The 20,080-nt window shown below is 49.6% G+C and overlaps 1 protein-coding gene across 4 annotated transcripts in view; it reads right to left on the bottom strand.

Moving 5' to 3' along the window:
- BLM (BLM RecQ like helicase) overlaps nt 1–20,080 on the bottom strand; it is a 111,159-nt gene that overhangs the window by 23,408 nt on the left and 67,671 nt on the right. For all 4 annotated transcript variants that reach the window (XR_011381053.2, XM_051834324.3, XM_089310740.1 and 1 more), the window contains 4 exons: nt 19,451–19,549; nt 19,095–19,243; nt 6,857–6,963; nt 3,441–3,601 (listed from right to left, as the gene is read on the bottom strand). Coding sequence is in view for 3 of the 4 variants with exons in the window: in XM_051834324.3 (XP_051690284.2) it covers nt 3,441–3,601; nt 6,857–6,963; nt 19,095–19,243; nt 19,451–19,549 (516 nt within the window). In the remaining variant the exon portion in view is untranslated. The remainder of the gene's footprint in view (nt 1–3,440; nt 3,602–6,856; nt 6,964–19,094; nt 19,244–19,450; nt 19,550–20,080) is intronic.

A 20,080-nucleotide genomic window follows, 5' to 3' on the forward strand; every position in this document is an offset into this window, starting at 1 on the left:
CCCAGCCTTCCTCTGTTTCTGTTACATATTTGCTTCAACTTAAAAATTCTTTTTTGAAAGGCGGGGGCGGGGGAGCTTCCCACTGCTTGCTCACTCCCTACATGCCACTGGAGCTGGGAACTCAATCCAGGGCCCAGGGTTGGCACTGGCAGGACGCCGGAGCAAGGAAGTGAACTGAAGCCCTCCAGTGTTGCCCGCGGGTGCTCTAACCGGCATGTTAGCCACGAGGCAAACACTCGCCGGTTACGCGTTACGTATTTATTTATAACACATCTGACTACCATATCTGTTTCAACTACCCTGCTTTTTTCCTTGGGTACACTTACTATTCTTAGGCTGAATCTCTATTTCCTGTTGCCAACAAATATCATTTTCATTCCTCCCATCTCAGTGTTTATCTCTTCTTCCCTTCTCGCATTCTCAAGTCAATGACTACTTCACTGTGCGGTTATCTGCAATTCCGTTAGCCCATTTGTGTCTTAAAATAAAGTGGGCAGCGCGGTGCTGCAACGTAGCAGGTAAAGCCGTGGCCTGCAGCGCCGGCATCTCACATGGGTTCCTGTTTCGGTCCTGGCTGTTGCACTTCCCACCTAGATCCCTGCTAATGTGCCTGGGAAAGCAGTGGAAGACAGTTCAAGTCCTTGTGCACCCACGGGGGAGGCTTGGACAGAGCTCCTGGCTCCTGGCTTCAGCGTGGCCCAGCCCTGGCTGTTGCAACCATCTGGGGAGTGAATTGACGAATGGACGATCTCTCTGTAACACCACCTTTCAAATAAGTAAAACCTTTTTTTTAAAGATTTCTTTAAAAAAAAAAAAAAAGATATTTATTTAAAAGAATGACAGACAGAGAGAAAGAGATCTTCCATCTGCTGATTTACCCCCTACATGGCTGCAACATGCGGGTCTGGACCAAGCTGAAAACCAGGAGCCAGGAGCTCCATTCTGGTCTCCCATGTGGGTGCAGGGGCCCAAGGACTTGGGTTGTCTTCTGCTGCTTTCCCAGAGGCACTGGCAGGGAGGTGGATCAGAAATGGAGCATCTGGGACTGGAACCAGCACTCCCTTCCTGCTCATATGCATGTGAGATGCGTGTCGAGGGTGGTAGCTTAACCTGCTGTGCTACAACGCTAGCCCTGCACTGTGCTTGGCACATAATTCTGCCGTTTTGGTTTTGTTATTTTGACAAACTAGTTTAGTTTCCCCCTTCATCGCAGCCTGGAATCTTCTTAGTTTATCTGTATTAGTTTCTTTCATGTATTCATTCTTTTTTTTTTATTTTAAGATTTCCTTATTTATTTGAAAGGCAGAGTTATAAAGAGAGAGAGAGGGTGAGATTGACAGAGAGAGAAAAAGAGAGAGAGAGAGAGAGAATATTTTTCATGTGCTGGTTCACTCCCCACTTGGCCACAACAGCTGGACCTAGGCCATTCAGGAACTGGGAGCTTCCTCCAGGTCTCCCAAGTGGGTGCAGGGGCCCAAGGAGTTGGGCCATCTGCTGCTGCTTTCCCTGGCACACTAGCAGGAGCTGGATGGGAAGTGGAGCAGCTGGGACTAGTGGAGCAGCCGGCTCCCATACGGGATGCTGGCGCCGCAGGTTTACCCACTATGGCACAGCTCCGGCCCCTTGTTTCGATAGGCCAAGTCTTCTTACATCTTTCTGGGGATACTAGGCTGATACCCCCTGGGATTTTCTTCTGTTTTAAGAATTATTAGAATCAATTTTGAGAGATATTTTTCCCCTGAATATTCAGGGGAAGCATCTTATTTTTCCTGAGCTGAGAAATGTTCATAGGCTCCACATGATCACTAACTGTTAGCTCACGTTCACCCCTGCCTGTGGAGGGATCTCTCCGAGGCCAGCATCTCCCAGCACAGGACGCCTCGAGTGTTCCCAGCTTCCCTCTCAATCTATTTGGGTGAAGGCAAATCGGTCACCTTCAGAGACAGATCCTCATCTTCAGATCTGAGGGAAATGCAAGATCAAAATCACAGTGGGATACCTCTTCACAGCCACTTGGACAGATGCTAAAAATGATGGACAACAACCAGTGCTGGTTAGAAGAAGGTGGACTGGCAGGGACGTCACCCTCTGCTGGTGGGAGGTGAGACTGTGTAGCCACTTTGGAAAACAGTCTGGCAGTTCCTCAAAGTGTTAAGCACAGCAGTACCACGTGACCCACAAACAGAAACACAGGTGACTTCACAGAACCACTGTTCACTCTCCACCAGCCTGGGGTGGATCAGCTGATGAGCGGATGCATAAAAGAACTGGTCTATCCACAGGGCGGTGCGGTATCTGGCCAAGGAAAGGAGTGAGTGCTGACACCCTACAGTGTGTACTACCTTGAAAACATTATGCTAAGTGAAAGAAATCAGTCACAAAAGGCCACAGCGTATGATACCATTTATATAAAATGTATAGAACACGGGGCCAGCACCATGGCACAGCCGGTTAACTCCCTGGCCTGCAGTGCCGGTATTCCATATGGGCGCTGGTTCAAGTCCCGGCTGCTCCCCTTCCGATCTCGCTCTCTGCTATGGCCTGGGAAAACAGCAAAAGATGGTCCAAGGCCTTGGGCCCCTGCACCCACGTGGGAGACCTGGAAGAAGCTCTGGCTCCTGATTTTGGATTGGTGCAGCTCCAGCCGTGGCGGCCAACTGGGGAGTGAACCAGTGGATGAGACCTCTCTCTCTCTGCCTCTCCTTCTTTCTCTGTGTAACTCTAACTTTAAAATAAATAAATAAATCTTAAAAAAAAAATAAATGAATGAATAGAACGTGAAAGTCTAGAGATAGGTTAGCAGTGGCTAGAAGACTAGCGATTGAAAGGGGCTGTGAAGTGGAGAAAGTTGCTAATGCGTATGGGCTTGCTTTTTGGGGTGACAAAACGTTCTGGAATTATGGTAGTGGTGATGGTCACACAACCTTATGACGATGCAAAACCCACTAGCTTGCACACTTTAAAAGCATGAATTTTATGGTATGGGAATTATGCCTCAATAAAAGAAAAAGTTTTGCTAGAGAAAGAAGCAACTTGGAAGTCCCGAAGTCTGTTTTTGACTTGCAGTCTTTGGTGTTCACTACCTTGAAGGCATGAGCAGTTTGCAGGAGCCAGTGTTGTGGTACAGCGGGTTAAGCTGGTTTGAGTCCTGGCTGCTCCGCTCTGATCCAGCTCCCAGCTAACGGGTCTGTGAAGGCAGAGGAAGATGGCCCAAGTGCTTGTGCCCCTGCAGCCATGTGGGAGTTCCCAGCTGCTGTAGCCATCTGGGGAGTGAACCATGGATGGAAGATCTCTCTACGTCTCTCCCTCTCTTTCTCTGTCACTCTGCCTTTCAAATGAGTGAATGAATATTTAAAAAACAAAACCACTTTGCATTTTGCACGTGCAAGGTTGCATGTATGAGTATACTATAAATTTTTTTTTATTTTAAAAGCAGTTACCTGGCAGCCATCCTGATTAATCCACTTGTGCTGTACTTCATCTCTGGCAGAATCACTGAGGCCGGCGTGGTAAGCAAGAGCAGCAAGGCCGTCTTTCTGCAGCGTGTCAGCCATTGTGTCACATTCTCGTCTGGAGAGGCAGTAAATTATCCCCGAGTCATCTGCCGGAAACCAAAACAGGGTTGAGAAATGAGGACTTTTCGCACGGTAACAGCATGGCTGGCTGCAGTGTTCTGGAAGGAGAGGAAGAGCACACGTAGAACAACTCCAGCAATGAATACACACGCCAAGGAAACAAGACGCGACTCTGAACCCTGTTCCTGTGCACAACGTGTCGGGGGGCCTGGGCACATCCGGGGCTGCTTCACGCCGGCTTGAAAACCAGGAGGCCGAGACAGGTGTCTGGTGCCTCGGTTAAGACACTAGCGCCGGTGCCGTGGCTCACTAGGCTAATCCTCCACCTTGCGGCGCCGGCACACCGGGTTCTAGTCCCAGTCGGGGCGCCGGATTCTGTCCCAGTTGCCCCTCTTTCAGGCCAGCTCTCTGCTGTGGCCCGGGAGTGCAGTGGAGGATGGCCCAAGTCCTTAGGCCCTACACCCCATGGGAGACCAGGGGAAGCACCTGGCTCCTGCCATCGGATCAGTGTGGTGCGCCAGCCGCGGCAGCCATTGGAGGGTGAACCAACGGCAAAGACCTTTCTCTCTGTCTCTCTCTCTTACTGTCCACTCTGCCTGTCAAAAAAAAAAAGACACTATTTGGGATGCCTGCACCCCACATAGAAGGCCTGGGCTCGAGTCCTAGCTCTGGCTCTGATTCCGGCTTCCTGCTAATGCATACGCTGGGAAGCAGCAAGTGATGGCTCAGGGACATGGGTCCCTGCCACCCACAAGGGAGACACAGCCGGCACCTCCAGCTCCCAGCTTTAGCTTGGGCTCAGCCCTGCCTGCTGTGAGCACTGGGGAGAGCTCTCTCTTTCAAATAAACGTAAATAAATAATTTCTTTTTTTAAGAGAAGGCAGCTTATTTACCTTTTGTATAATGCACATGGCAATACACTTCAAGAGCTTCAGGAATACTGTAGGGGCCAGCGCTGAGGTTAAACTACTACCTGTCCCTGGCATCCCTTAGAAGCACTGATTCAGCCGGCACCGCGGCTCACTAGGCTAATCCTCCACCTGCAGCGCCGGCACACCGGGTTCTAGTCCCGGTCGGGGCGCCGGATTCTGTCCCAGTTGCCCCTCTTCCAGGCCAGCTCTCTGCTGTGGCCAGGGAGTGCAGTGGAGGATGGCCCAAGTGCTTGGGCCCTGCACCCCATGGGAGACCAGGAGAAGCTCCTGGCTCCTGCCATTGGATCAGCATGGTGCGCTGGCTGCAGCGGCCATTGGAGGGTGAACCAACGGCAAAGGAAGACCTTTCTCTCTGTCTCTCTCTCTCGCTGTCCACTCTGCCTGTCAAAAGTAAATAAAGAAAAAAAAAAAAAAAAGCACTGCTTCAAGTCCTGGCTGCTCCATTTCCAACGCAGCTCCCTGCTAATGTGTCTGGGAGAGCAGTGGAGGAGTCCCGAGTATCTGGGCCCCTGCCACCCACATGGGAGACCTGGATGGAGTTCCAGACTCCTGGTTCCAGACTGGCCCAGCCCTGGCCACTGTGGCCATTTGGGCAGTGAACCAGTAGATGGAAGATCTCTCTTTCTGTCTTTCCCCTTCTCTGTAACTTTGGCTTTTAAATAAATACATAAAAAGAAAGAAAGAAAGAGAGGAAGGGAGGGAGGGAAAGAAAGAAAGAAAGAAAGGCAGGCCATAACAGAGAGCTGGATTGGAAGAGGAGCAGCTGGGACTAGAACAGGTGCCCATATAGGATGTCGGCATTGCAGGCGGCGGCTTTACCCAATATACTACAGTGCTGGATCCTTGCTTACAATTTTAAAAATTATAAATATTTTAAAGAACATTAGGATAATAATTTAAAAAGAAAATTGTACAATAAGATGTACATAACTATTAAACATGTTCTTTTAAGTTTCTAAAAGCTAGGGAGGGGCCAGAGTTGTGGCGCAGTGGGCTAAGCTATGCTGTGACACTGGCATCCCATTCTGGAATGCTGGTTCAAGTCCTGGCTGCTCCACTTCCAAACCAGCTTTCTGCTCATGTGCTGGGAAAGCAGCACAAGATGGCCTAAGTGTCTGGGCACCCACAACCCACATGGGAGAGTTCTGGGCTTCTGGCTTTGGCCTGGCCCAGCCCTGGCTGTTGCAGCCATTTGGGGAGTGAACCAGCAGATGCAAAATCTCTTTTTTCTCTTTCTGTCTCCATCTGTCACTCTGCCCTTCAAATAAATAAAACAAACCTTAATAAACAAATGAATAAAATGAATGAGTGACAGGAAAATGCTCCAGAAGTACAGCAGGGGACAGGTCACAACACTACACACAGAGAGTACACAGGTGCGAAGAAAAATGCAGACAAAAATACTGGCGCTAATAGGCCAACGTGGACATGTGACTCGTTTTGACTGAGGCTTGTCTTTGCTTCTTCTTTTTGTTGTTTTCTAAATTTTCTTTAATGAGCATTTACTGTTGTGTTGATGCATGTTTGTTTATTTTTTTATTTGCGAGACACACAGAGAGGGAAAGACAGACTGACAAAGGGCTCCCATCTACTGCTTCACTCCCCAGACGTCTGGGCCAGGCTGAAGCTGGGAATCAGAACAGCACTCCAGGTTCCCCATGTGTGCGGCCAGAGTCCACCCCAGGCACTCCAGGGTGGTGGGTGAGTGTCCTAACTGGTGTTTCAGGTGCTAGGACAAACGCCTGCCCCTACATAGGTTATTTTTCAAGTCAGAAAATAAAAGGCATTAAATGAAAAGTCACTTCTCTGTGGTAGAACCAAAGCTGAGGCTGGCAGGGAGAGCACCATCTTTCTCTTGGTAGATGACTGTACTGTTTGTTTACACACACACACACACACACACACACACACACTAATCCCTAACAAAGGAAACAGAAATGTTTACCAAAAAAGTTCTCCACGGGAAAAGTGGGGCAGGGGCTCCACGGACAACTGCTGTGAATGGTAGAGCAGTTAATCCAATCCAAGGCGGGCCTGCTTGGGAGCAGGCACAAAAACAAAGAGACCCTGACAGAAGCCAGAGCAAAGACAATGAAACAGGAGTACAGCTGTGTAGGAGGCAGTGCTTAATATATTTTTTTTGTTAGGGTTTATTGTTATCACACCAAATGAAATTTTGCAATTTCCAGAGTTGAGAAGAGTTGGCAATATTCTGCTCTATAAATAGCAAGTTGTGCTATCACATGGGAAGAGAAATGTCTAATACGCAACTTTACATGCCCTACTGCGGTCCTGAAAACACATTCATCCATGACTTCTCGACGTGACTCACCACACGTCTGTACTCACATGGGTGATGCTTTCGGATCCACTCTAAGCAGTCAAATGCCACCTTTTTAGGCTTTTTTGGTAATACATAGTATTTCAGATTATGTCTGTTGAAGCTCATGCTAAACCTAAAAGAAGACAAACACGATGCTTGGTTATTATGAGAATACACAGCTTGAGCCACTGTTCTGCACTCAATGTGCTCCCCCCCTCCAGGTCCTCAACCCTAATGGGCCAGTACGAGGAGGCAGGGCCTGTGGGAGGTGATCAGGCCATGGGGGTGGAGTCATGAGTGAGACCAGTGCCCCTCTGGGCACAGATCGTGACGCCTCCCGGTGCCCCACTCCTGATGCCACCTGTGGGCCAGGAAGTGGTGCTTCTATCACCAGACAGCGGATCTGCAGCCGCCTTGACCTTGAACTACAGAGCTGTCTGACTCACCAGTCTGTGGTGTTCCTATCACAGCAGCCCAAACCAAGCCAGTCATCTTCAAGAAGCTAAACAGTGACTTCCCACATGTAAACCTCTGTATCAAGGTGTCTTTAGTCGAGTATCGTCACTGGCGGATTATAGCACAGACACTGAACTTATGCTGAGGGTTAAAGGATGGTGACAAGGGGGGAGCATCTACAGGACCAGCTGACAAAAGGTTAGGATTGCAGAAGAAAGCGTGTAGAAAAGACAAGGTAAGCCAAGAGCTCGGTCTGCAAGAAGCAGAGATTAAGAAAATCACTGGGCGGGCAGCTGTTTGGCACAGCAGCTAAAATGCTGTTTAGGACACTCTCATCCCCTATGGGAGTGCTAGGCTGAGGTCCAGTCCACTCTCGATTCCAGTGTCCTGCTACTGCACACCCGCGGAGGCAGCAGGTGATGTCTTAAGTACTTGCGTCCCTGTCACCCACATGGGAGACTCCTGGCTTTGGCCTGGCCCAGCACTTGCTGCTGTGGGCATTTGGGGAGCAAACCAGCATATAGAAGACCTCTCTATCTCTGCCTTTCAAACAAATAAAATAACAACAAAAATCACAGAGCAAACATTTATCTGAGAGGCAGTGACAGGCAGCAGGGGGGTCTCCAGCAGACCTCGCCCCGAGTCCCCACTCCCCGTGTCGTTGGTTAGCCTCTGACCACTGTCCGCTTCCGCCACCCCACCCCTCCCCCACCATCTTGTAGCCCCGATTTCCCCATCCCCTTCTCTTCCTTTGCTGACGCCAGCCCAAACGCCTGGCTCTCACGGCACACACGTCTCACCCCAGGAATGCCAGCCTTTGCCCTCGGCTCAGGAAGCTCTCCACCAATTCCAGCCTCTCCTGAGACCCCTGGTCTGAGACTAAGGGACGTGCGTGCCGGGCTTGGCAAAGGCCACGGCACTGGCATGCAGATCGTCCACGCTCCTCACACCCTGCCTTCTCCTTCCCTGTTTTCCTTCTCCAACTGTCCTCTCACTTTTTCTCCTCTCTCCAAACATGAGGCTAATTTTACTGAAACAAGAAAGACACGGTGTCCTCTCACTTATAAACAAATCCTACAGCCGTGCATTCTGGAATTTACCACTATGCATTGTAGCAGGATGGAAAAATAAGGCAATCGCAGATGTAGTAGTGACGCAGGTAAAACGTTAATCAAAGCACCAGAGGCCCCTGACAGGGCTGCATGAGCTCACGTGCTTCACTCATTTCTGCTAACAGTAGGAAATAACATCAGGACACGAGTATTCTGGCCCTCATTAGGATGTTCATGGGCCTGCACTGTGGCATAAGGCCTTAAGCCGTTGCCTGCAATGCCTGCATCCCATAAGGGCACCGGTTTGAGCCTTGGCTGCTCCACTTCTGATCCAGCTCCTTGCTGGAGACGTGAAGACGCTCCTGGCTTCGGCTTGGCCCAGCCTCGGCAACTGCAGCCATCGGGAGAGTGAGGTAGAGGATGGAAGATGGATGTGCACCTCATGAAGCTGCTTCTTTCATCCCTGGCACTGTCGGAGCGTGGGGCTGAGAGCTTGCGAGGCTGCAATGATCCTTCTAAACCATCTCTCACGACGGCATTTATATGCCTGAAACACTAAGAGTTCTAGCGTTTGAAACGGCAGACAATGGAAAACAGACTGGGCCCAAAAGGTGGGAGATAAAAACCGGCTACGGCCATGGGCTGTTTTGATCACTCTCCGGCGTCACGGCAGGAAGAGCTGTCTGGGAGCGCGAGCGATGAAGACCATCTCTGAACGTACTGCAGCAGACTTGGGTTCCCGCCGAGAATGGTGCCCGAGCCCCTCCAGCAGGAGTGCTGCCCACTCATGGCCTTGCTTCTGTCCCCACATTTTAAACTACACTTTAACTTCAGAAAAGTGCTTTATCATTTTTTTTAAAGCTTCAGGTCAAAAAGAGACAAAATCAAGTGTCAGTGAGCCTCTGGAGGAATCAGGACCCTCTGCTGGCAGAATCTGGCAGCGTCTTTGGAAAATGGCATGGCAGCTCTTTGAACAGTTAAACCTGTCAGCACAGGACCCAACAATCCCACTCCTGTGGACACCCAAGAGAAACGAAAACCTCCGTTCACACAAACGGCGCTGGGTGTTTGGCCTAGCAGTTAAGACTGTTGTGTAGGGCCCCTGTGTTGTGGCACATCTTATAAAGTTATTGCCTGTGACGCAAGTATCCCATATGGGCATTGGTTCAAGTACCGGCTGCTCTACTTCTGATCCAGCTCCCTGCTGATGTGTCTGGGAAAGCAGCAGAAGATGGCCCAAGTGCTTGGTCTCCTGCCACCTACGAGGGAGACTCAGATGAAGCTCCTGACTCTTGGTTTCGGCCTTAGCCCAGCCCTGCTTGTTTCGACCAGCAGATGGAAGACCCCTCTCTCTTTCTCTCTGTCTCTCCCTCCCTCTCTGCTTTTCAAATAAGTAAAATAAGCCTTAAAAAAGTCTGCTGTGTCTAATCAGAGTGCCTACACTTGATTTCCAGCCCCTGCTCCTGACTCCAGCTTCCTGCTAAGGCAGATCCCGGGAGGCAGTGGCGGCAGCTTATGTAGTTGGGTCCCTGAAACCAGCATGAAACATGGGTTTCCAGTTCCTGGTTTCAGCCCACCTGAGGCTATCGAGGGCATCTGGGGGAGGAGGCCAGTCTCCACCTCTCAAGTAAATAGAAACCACCTCTCAAAGGCATTAAAAACAACCCTTGTACATGAATGTTCATAGGAACATTAGCTATAATATCCAAGCAGTGGAAAACCCAACACCATCAACTGATGAATGGAGAAAGAGAAAGAAAATGAGGTGTATCTATACAGCAGGACACTACTTAGCAACAAACCTTGAAAACAAGTGAAAGCAGCCAGTCTCAGATCACAGCAGCCAACGACTCCGTTTATATGAGATGCCCAAAACAGGCCCTGAGAGTTTATTGCACGTAACAAAATCAGACCTTGGTAGAAAATAGGCTGTTTGGGATTCCCAGATTTCCCGTTAGAGAGTTCTCACCGGGGTGGGCATTTGGCACAGGGTTAAGACACTGCTTGGACGCCCATATCCATACTGGAGTGCTTGGGTTTGAGTCCCAGCTCCACTTACACTCCCAGCTTCCTGCAGATACGTACCCTGGGAAGCCGTAGGTGATGGTTCCAGCCCAGGGTGTCACCTGTTACCTGTGTGGGAGGCCTGGATTGACCTCCTGGCTCCTGATTTGTTCAACCTGGGGCAGCCCTGGCGGTTACAGGCATCTGTGGCATGAACCAGCAGATGAGAGACCTCCTGTCTTGCTACCTTTCAAATAAATATTGAAATATGAAAAGAAAAAGAGTCTGTTCCCATTAGTCAATGAGTGGATAAGTGAAACTGGCCAATTTGACGACGAAGATGACCCCTTGAAGATGTTACGCTCTGCGAAAGGAGGCAGGCACAAAGGGGAAGGGGGGAGAACAAGAAACGGCAAACACCATCAGGTCCAGGGCGGCACACTCACATCCCCTGAAAGTGACGGAGAAAATGGAGTCAATTCACGCTCACCTCCAGTGGTGCTGGGGACAGAGGCAGTTGTCATGGGACGGACACTAAAGAGTGTATGTAGGGGCCGGCACTGTGGCGCAGGTTAATCCTACGCCTGCAGTGCCGGCATCCCATATGGGCACCAGTTCAAGTCCCGGCTGCTCCTTTTCCAGTCCAGCTCCTCTGCTGTGGCCTGGGAGAGCAGTAGAGGATGGCCCAAGCCCAAGAGCCCTTGTACCTGCCTGGGAGACCCGGAAGAAGCTCCTGGATTTTGGCTTCACATCAGCTCAGCTCTGGCTGTTGCAGCCATTTGGGGAGTAAACCAGCAGATGGAAGACCTTTCACTATCTTTCCTTCTCACTGTCTGTAACTGTACCTCTCACACAACTAAATAAAAATTTTTTTTTCCAAGAAGAAGAGTGTATGTGAATTGGAAAAACAAAGCCAGAGTTTTACGTGTGTGTGTGGCTGACTGGTCTGGCAATGAAAACTGGCTTTGCCAACTAGGTTAGGTGGCAGTCGTTACTCATTATTTGAAAGAGATAATATGGCAGATGCCGCGGCTCACTAGGCTAATCCTCCAACTCCGGCGCCGGCTCCCCAGGTTCTAGTCCTGGTCAGGGCACTGGATTCTGTCCCGGTCGCTCCTCTTCCAGGCCAGCTCTGTGCTGTGGCCCGGGAGTGCAGTGGAGGATGGCCCAAGTCCTTGGGCCCTGCACCCACATGGGAGACCAGAAGAAGCACCTGGCTCCTGGCTTCGGATCAGTGCGGTGCTGATAAAAAAATCTCTCTTATTTTTATTCATTTATTTAAGAGCAGGAGGCACGGTGCGGGGGAGGAATATTTCCCAAATGCTTGCAAACGGCTCTGGGCCGGGTTAAGGGCCAAAGGTGGGAGCTGGGAACTAACCCAACTCTCCACATAGGTGGTAGGAACCCGATTATTTGAGGCATCACTACTTTATCCCAGGAAGCTGGAGTCAGGAGCAGGGGTTGGGCACTGAATCCCGACACTCTGATTTGGGATGTCGCAGCCTGGTGTCTTAACCACTAGGCCAAATGCCTGCTCCCAAAGTTTTGACAAAACTATATTTAAAAAGTACACCATGGGGCTGGTATTGTGGCATAACAGGTTAAGCCGCCACCTGCAATGTTGGCATCCCATATGGGTGCCAGTTCGAATCCTGGCTGCTCCATTTCCAATACACCTCCCCGGAAAAGCAGTAGAAGATGGCCCACGTACTTGAGCCCCTGTACCCATGCAGGAGACCTGGCTGAAGGTCCTGGTTTCAGGCTTCGGCTTGGCCCAGCCCTGGCCATTGCGGCCATCTGGGGAATGAACCAGCAGATGGAGGATCTCTTTCTATAACTCTGTCTTTTGAATAAATAAAATAAATCTTAACAAAAAAAAAGAAATTCTCAAAAATACACAAAGTAGACAATATCAAAAGAAATCCTCCAATACCCATCACCAAACTCAAGGCTCTTAAAAAAAAAAAAAAAAAAATAGAAGCTGGCGCCGCTGCTCACTAGGCTAATCCTCTGCCTAGCGGCGCCGGCACACCGGTTTCTAGTCCCAGTCGGGGCGCCGGATTCTGTCCCGGTTGCCCCTCTTCCAGGCCAGCTCTGTGCTGTGGCCCGGGAGTGCAGTGGAGGATGGCCCAAGTGCTTGGGCCCTGCACCCCATGGGAGACCAGGATAAGTACCTGGCTCCTGCCTGCGGATCAGCGCAGTGCGCCGGCCGCAGCACGCCAGCTGTGGCGGCCATTGGAAGGTGAACCAATGGCAAAAGGAAGACCTTTCTCTCTGTCTCTCTGTCTCTCTCTCTCACTATCCACTCTGCCCGTCAAAAAATAAATAAATAAATAATTAAAAAATTTAAAAAAATAAAAGAAAGAAAGAAAGAAAGAAAAGCACAAGGGGCCAGCCCCGCGGCTCACTAGGCTAATCCTCCGCTTGCGGCGCTGGCACACCGGGTTCTAGTCCCAGTCGGGGCGCCAGATTCTGTCCCGGTTGCTCCTCTTCTAGTCCAGCTCTCTGCTGTGGCCAGGGAGTGCAGTGGAGGATGGCCCAAGTCCTTGGGCCTTGCACCTGCATAGGAGACCAGGAGAAGTACCTGGCTCCTGGCTTCGGATCAGCGTGGTACACTGGCCACAGAGGCCATTGTGGGGGTGAAGCAACGGAAGGAAGACCTTTCTCTCTGTCTCTCTCTCACTGTCCACTCTGCCTGTCCAAAACAAACAAACAAAACAAAACAAAACAAAAACCAAAAAACACAAGGCACAGTAAAAGCGTTTTGTCAAAAACATCTTATCAGGAAAAGTGTATGGAAACAAACATTACTTCAATTTTCCCAACTCTTCCAAATATATGGGATCCAGAGTACAAGGTTCTTGTTGGAAGAGAGACAAAAGCATTCAGCGGTCTTTAGATAAGGCGTGGTGAAGTGCTTTCGGGGTCTTTCCCAGAACAAGTGAAATGAGTACTTTGCCAGTCAGATAATTTTCAGCTCTTTGCTTACTACAAAATTTGGAGAACTTAACTGAGCTGTCAGCTGACAGATCATTAACAATAATTTCTGGTGACAGATGATGATGTAATTTTGTCATATATCTCAGAAGGAATTCAAGTAATTGAGTGTTACTGCTGCAATAAGATGCCTTTATGTGGGCAACACGTCTCAGGGCTCCCACTTGTGAAAATCAGAAACTGGAGCTGGCTCCATGCATCCAGGGGCTCGTGAGCTAACGGGAAACACAAAGCCCTGGATCAGTGAGGAACAAACTCTCAATTGGAATTCATGCTTGAAGATTATCTCTAAAATGTGTCTAAGCTGTTTCCATCAATTACGTGCCACCAACAGCTATCACAGAAGAAAATCTTGGTATAAGAGATTAAAAAAAATTTACAAAGTTTTTTTTTGCAGGTAAAATATGACAGAGTGTGAAGCAGCATCCCATACGGGCGCTGGTTTGAGTCCCAGCTGCTCCACTTCCAATCTAGCTCCCTGGGAATGACCTGGGAAAGCAGTGGAAGATGGCCCCTGCACCCGTGTGGGAGACCCAGAAGAAGCTCCTGGCTCCTGGCTCCGGATCAGCCCAGCTCCAGCCATTGTCTGTAACTCAAATAAATAAATAAACCTAAAAAAAAAAAAAAAAAAAAAAAAAAAACCAACTGGGCTGGTGCTGTGGCATAGTGGGCTAAGCCTCTGTATGTGGTGCGGACAACCCATATGGGCACCAGTTCTAGTCCCAGCTGCTCTACTTCTGATCCAGCTCTCTGCTAAGTGCTTGGGCCCCTGCACCCACATGGGAGACCTGGAAGAAGCTCCTGGCTCCTGGCTTTAGATCGGCTCAGCTCTGGCCATTGCAGCCATTTGGGGAGTGAACCAGCAGATGGAAAACCTCTCTCTCTCTTTAATTCTGCCTCTCAAGTAAATACATCTTTTTTTTTTTTTTTTTTTGGACAGGCAGAGTTAGTGAGAGAGAGAGAGAGAGAGAGAAAGCTCTTCCTTCTGTTGGTTCACCCCCAAAATGGCCGCTACGGCTGGTGCGCTGCGCCGATCTGAAGCCAGGAGACAGGTGCCTCCTCCTGGTCTCCCATGTGGGTGCAGGGCCCAAGCACTTGGGCCATCCTCCACTGCCTTCCCGGGCCACAGCAGAGAGCTGGACTGGAAGAGGAGCAACCGGGACAGAACCGGCGCCCAACTGGGACTGGAACCTGGAGTGCCGGTGCCACAGGCAGAGGATTAGCCTAGTGAGCTGCGGCGATAGCCAAGTAAATACATTAAAAAAAAAAATATGTGAAAGAGTTAAAACTTTTAATGTTTCATAAATGCTTGATAATGGGTATAAAATTATGACTGCATTTATATTCTGCTGGATACATTGTAAAGAGCTAGGTTACAATTCTTTTAAAAAATGTTGACACTGGGGCCAACGCTGTAGCATAGCCGGTAAAGCCGCCACCTGAAGTGCCAGCATCCCATATGGGTGCCAGTTCGAGTCCCGGCTGCTCCACTTCCGATCCAGCTCTCTGCTGTGGCCTGGGAAAGCAGTAGAAGATGGTCCAAGTCCTCGGGCCCCTGTACCCATGTGGGAGACCTGGAGGAAGCCCCTAGCTCCTGGCTTTGGATTGGCGCAGTCCTGGCCTTTGTGGTCAATTGAGGAGTGAACCAGCGGATGGAAGACCTCTCTCTTTCTGCTTCTCCTTCTCTCTCTGTGTAACTCTTTCATATAAATAAATAAATCTTAAAAAAATTTTGACACTTGCAACAGACCATACTCTCTTCATTTAAACTCAAGCTGAAAAATTCTATGTGTCAGGTAGAAAACGTGCAAGGGCTACATGGGTTTCTGGGATTCCCATGGGGCCAAAGAAAGCATGAAGGCCACTGTCTATCTCCACACATCCCTCAAACATCCCAAACCCCACACACCCCAAGTCCAGGCTGCTCCTCTTCCTCCCGCCACAGGTCAGCAGTGCTTGTCACCTGCCTGGAAACTGGTATAAACTTCCGCTGCCCTCAGCTTTCTCTCCTCAGCCAGCTGCCGGTCCTGTTAATTCAACTCTGCTCTCCTGATTCTGTCCTCTCCTTCTCCTACCACCACCCACATCTTCCTGGACACGAGCAGGAGACGAGATGGCCCTCTGGTTCCCTCTCTCTATCTTCCATTCCACGGCCAGAGCTATCAGTTCAGACCAAAGCCTGCCGAGCAGTCTCTAAACCCAAGCACCAGCATTACGACAGGCCAGACCCCCGGACCCGGCCTCCGCTTCCTTTCGCGGGGCCTCCCTTCTTTGCATTTCTCTACTTCCCCTGGGGATCACTCCCTGTGCCTTCGGCCTGTCCTGTACTTTCATGCCAGACGCCAGCCTGGAGTCTGGTCTTTCCCTGTGAAGGCCCCGTCCACCCACACTTCACGCAGCTCTAACTCAAAAGGCAGCTGCGAGCAAGTGCGGACAAGGATGTGGGGTGACTGCAAGCCTCCAGTGCTGGAGGTGACAGAAGCAGCACAGGTGCTGGGAGCCAGGCTGGTATTCTTCAGGCTGATCAGTTACCACACATGGGCTCGGCCAAGGAAGCCAGCAGAAAGGGCCCCGTCCTGGATGACTCCACCCCCACGACATGTGCGGAACAGGCAACAACGAGTGGAGACAGAGAGCAGAGGAACGGCTGCCGGGGGCCGGGGGCCGGGGGCAGCAGAAAGCAGGCATTGATTGCTAATTGGTAGGGAGTCTCTCTGAAGAGAGACAAAAATGTTCTAAAAAGTACACGGTGTTGATGGTTGAACAACTTAAGAACAAACTGAAAAAAAAAAAAAAAACAAAAAACCACAACCCACAACTCCAGAGAATTGTATACTGTAACTCGATGAATATAAATTGTTGTGGGCCTTTGCGGAGTGAACCACTGGATGGAAGAACTCTAGCTTTGTATTGCTCTGCCTTCCAAGTAGATAAAAAGAAACTTTTCTTCTTAAGGGTTTTAAAAGCAGATTGCTGGTACTGAAGTGCTCACTCTGTCGTCCGCTAGGTGCAGGGCGCTAGTGAGGGATTTCATCTCCTTGTTTCTCAGTCTCCTCGCCCACAGAATGTACCTGTCTCAAAAGACTTCCGACAAGCAGGTTCACACACACACAACGTCCTGCACAGCACGCGGCCGTCGCGCAGTGGACCTGTACGTGTGAGCTGTGAGGTGTCACTGTTCTGTCAGTCAGCTTTCTATGGCCACCACTGGTCGCTCTCCCTGGCTCATATTTGAAGGTCCTTAGGAAATGGGACCAAGCCTTGCTCTATTATCTATTCTTGCATTTCCCAAAGAGGAAGAACATCATCACAGACTGGCAGCAAGACAGGAACATGGGCCGTGGCGGCAACCCTGGGACTGACGTCACCGGGGTCATGACCCAGCAGCACTGGGCAAATCTGATACAAACAAGGGCTCTTCTGACACGGGAGAAGATGGGGAAATACTGCAGCAGACAGCACTCCTCAAGATCTGCTTCCACCAAGGGTTTACCCCGCCCCCCGCCCAGTGTGGAGAAGGATCACGTACAGCATGCAGTCAACAGCCTTGCCCAAATGTGAACGTGGTACCCACACTTGCCAAATTGCCTCCGTATATTTCACTTGTTAATTCTTACTGAGTGCCAGTCACAAAAAAGACACCACATGTTAGAGTCTGAAAATGTACAATTTTCTTTCCTAGGCAGACTTCCTCTCCACAGTACTAGAAGAGGTTCAGGTTATCAGTCTCCACATAGCCATGTGCAGTGTTCACACCAACATAAATCACAAAACCTGCATTTACGAAAATTTACTCTAAAGGTGAAAGGAATTCATGTAATTCCTTTTTCTTTTCTTTTTTTAAAGATTGATTTTATTTATTTGAAAGCCAGAGTTACAGAGAGAGCTTCTTCCGGGTTTCCCACACAGGTGCAGAAACCCAAGGATTTGGGCCATATTCCAATGCTTTCCTAGGCCATAAGCAGAGAGCTGGATTGCAAGTGGAACAGCAGGAATCGAACTGGTGCCTTATGGAATGCCGGCACTTCACCTGCTAGACCACAGTGCTGACCCCTGTCATTTCTTTTAACCACAGGCATCTGTCAAGTAGTATAATAGATATAAAAACACAGTAGATTGCATTTGGCATAAGCCAATGGGAAAAGCTAAAAAAAAAAAAAAAAAAAAAAAATCCATTAGAAAAAAGAAAAAAATTTCCTAGACCAAGGTGGTACTTGTAGAAGCAAATTCTTAGCATATGGTTTATTTATTAGAACTTAAATCATAATATGACATCTTAAATTCAGCATTATAGGGGTTGGTATGGCATGGGAATTAACCCTCTGCTTGCTGTACTGGTGTCCCATATGAGTGCCAACCCAAGTTCCAGCCGCTCCATTTTCAATCCAGCTCCCTGCTAATGCGCCTGGAAAGCAGTAGATGATGATCAAGTACTTGGGCCCCTGCCAGCCACGAGGGAGACCTGGATGGGGTTCCAGGGTCCCGGTTTCAGCCTGGCCCAGCCCTCACCTTTGTAGTTGTTTAGCGATCTCTCCCTCTCCCTCCCTTCCTCTTTGTAACTCTGCCTTTCAAATAAATAAACTTAAAAACAAGGCACTTCAAATATAGCATTACAGTACATATCAATAATTGAAGCAAAAATATCTTCTCCCAAAAATTTCATGTAAACACTTCTCTCCAAGTGAGATTAAATTAAAATATCCCATTTCCAAGTTCTTGCACTCAAGTATGATCATCAGTAAGATAGGAAAGTACTATTAGCAATAAAATATTTTAGGCTGGAACCAAACAACTTAAAGGCTGGCAGACACCCAAAGCGCTTGGACTCCCTGGTTGAGATCAGATAACTGAGAGGCCACCAGTTCACTCTGCAAAGGCGGCCACGGCCACCCTAATCTCGTGGCCCCTACATTCCCTCCACACGCAACTTCCAGCTTTCTCGCCACCCTCTGACAGATCCTGCTGTGGGGTCCACTGCTTACTGCGTTTACAGAGCCCCCTTGGTCTTTATTTTCAAGTGAACAAAAGCTGTGCTTTAAAACTCACTTCACTACCCTGTTCAGCCGTTATTCCTTCGGGCATTCCAGAATCATTAAAGTTTGTAACCTCAGACTCAAAGTGCCTGCTGATAAAGTAGAAGGAAAAATACTTTAACCTTGGTACACAACAGATGTTAAAGAAATATTTGCTGAGTGAACGAACCCAACAAAGATGCCATCTGTCTCAACAATCTCAGGTCGGGGTACAAATTGCACAGCCCAACCCAGATGCAGAAGCAAGGAGGCTTTCTGTCATAGTTTCTGAATAATTATGGATTTGGTGGAAACCAGAAGCATCTTGCTGGGGAGATAAAAATACAGCAGCAAAGCTGTTCTACATTGGTTCTGCAGTGTTCTCAACACCACTGATGTGAGCGGGTTTGAGGGGAAGTGACAAAGCAAGGTCATCAGCTGGCTTGGTGAAGTTTACCCAGGGATGCCTGGCAGCCAGAGGGAGGGAACTCAGCGCTCGCTTGTTCCCGCTACAGCATGCACTTTAGCCTCACTTCCAAGGTGGTCCCTGGGATTTAGTTTTCATTTCGCTAAGTAAAGCAAAGCCCCAGGGCGCTGGCTTCCGACCTTCGCTGCACGTAGGACTCGCTGGGGGATTTCTAGAGAGCACACTGGTTCCCAGCCCCAGACACTCTCGTTTGCTGGCACGGGGGACTCAACGCGCAGCCGCTCTGGGAAGCCACGGCCGACTTGCAGGAACTTACACCTGAGGCCGGACGATCTTCAGCTGAGTGAGGATGTCCTTCTGCACCCTGGGGTTGGCTGTGGCCGTGAGAGCCATCACCGGGACAGACGGGAACTTCTGGCGAAGCATGTTCATTCTCTTGTAGTCTTGACGAAAATCGTGTCCCCACTAGTTGGAACAAAACACTGTTTTTCAGGATGTTTGGACTTTCCTTATATAAAAAGCAAACACTGGCCGATATACTAGGAACGACTTTATTCTTCAATGAAATAGCAGGAGAGCTCACTCAGCGTGGGTTTGTCTCCGTTCTACAAATACATCTGCTTTGGGTGGCACACACGTGTCGAGACTTCCAGACAAAAGAGCCGGACGTACCTGACTGACGCAGTGCGCTTCGTCAATGACAAAACGCGCCAGGAGCTTCCTCTCGTACAGGTTCTCCAGGGTGGAAATCAGCCTGTTGCTGGCACAGACCTAGACCAGAAACACACCAGACATTGAAACTCAGCATCGCGCTGATGATGTCACCTTCTCACAGCTGAAGCGGGCTCAAAATCTCCGTAGAGAGTGGGTGCTCGTTTGGATCTACAGAGAGAACAGCAGAAGCCCTGTCCACGGCGCCCGGAGCCACCAGCACATCTAGCACCCACACCCTGACAGGGACAGGCCGAAATGACACGGAAGCCGGCCTCAGGGCACTCTCACTGGTGCCCTCTAGGACAATTAGAACATCAGAATGCGGACTTCTAATTGACCGTAACCCACTGAGTAAATAAAGACTGCTTGGGTTTGCACTGATACAAACAGGAAGCTTGTGGAATACGGGGAAGCCTGCTCCTCCACTACGGCAGAATTTGGAAATAAGGAAAATCACGATTTGGCATTCATTGCGGTCGTCACTGACTGGGGAAGGGAGTGAGTCAAAGGACACTACACAGACTCAAAGCGCCCCACTGCAGGGGACCTGCACATTACGAAGGCCAAAAGGGGAAAAAGGCCTGATTG

The sequence above is a fragment of the Oryctolagus cuniculus genome, chromosome 12 (genome assembly GCF_051225735.1).
Source record: "Oryctolagus cuniculus isolate XC-2025 breed Fujian yellow rabbit chromosome 12, ASM5122573v1, whole genome shotgun sequence".
Lineage (NCBI taxonomy): Eukaryota > Metazoa > Chordata > Mammalia > Lagomorpha > Leporidae > Oryctolagus > Oryctolagus cuniculus.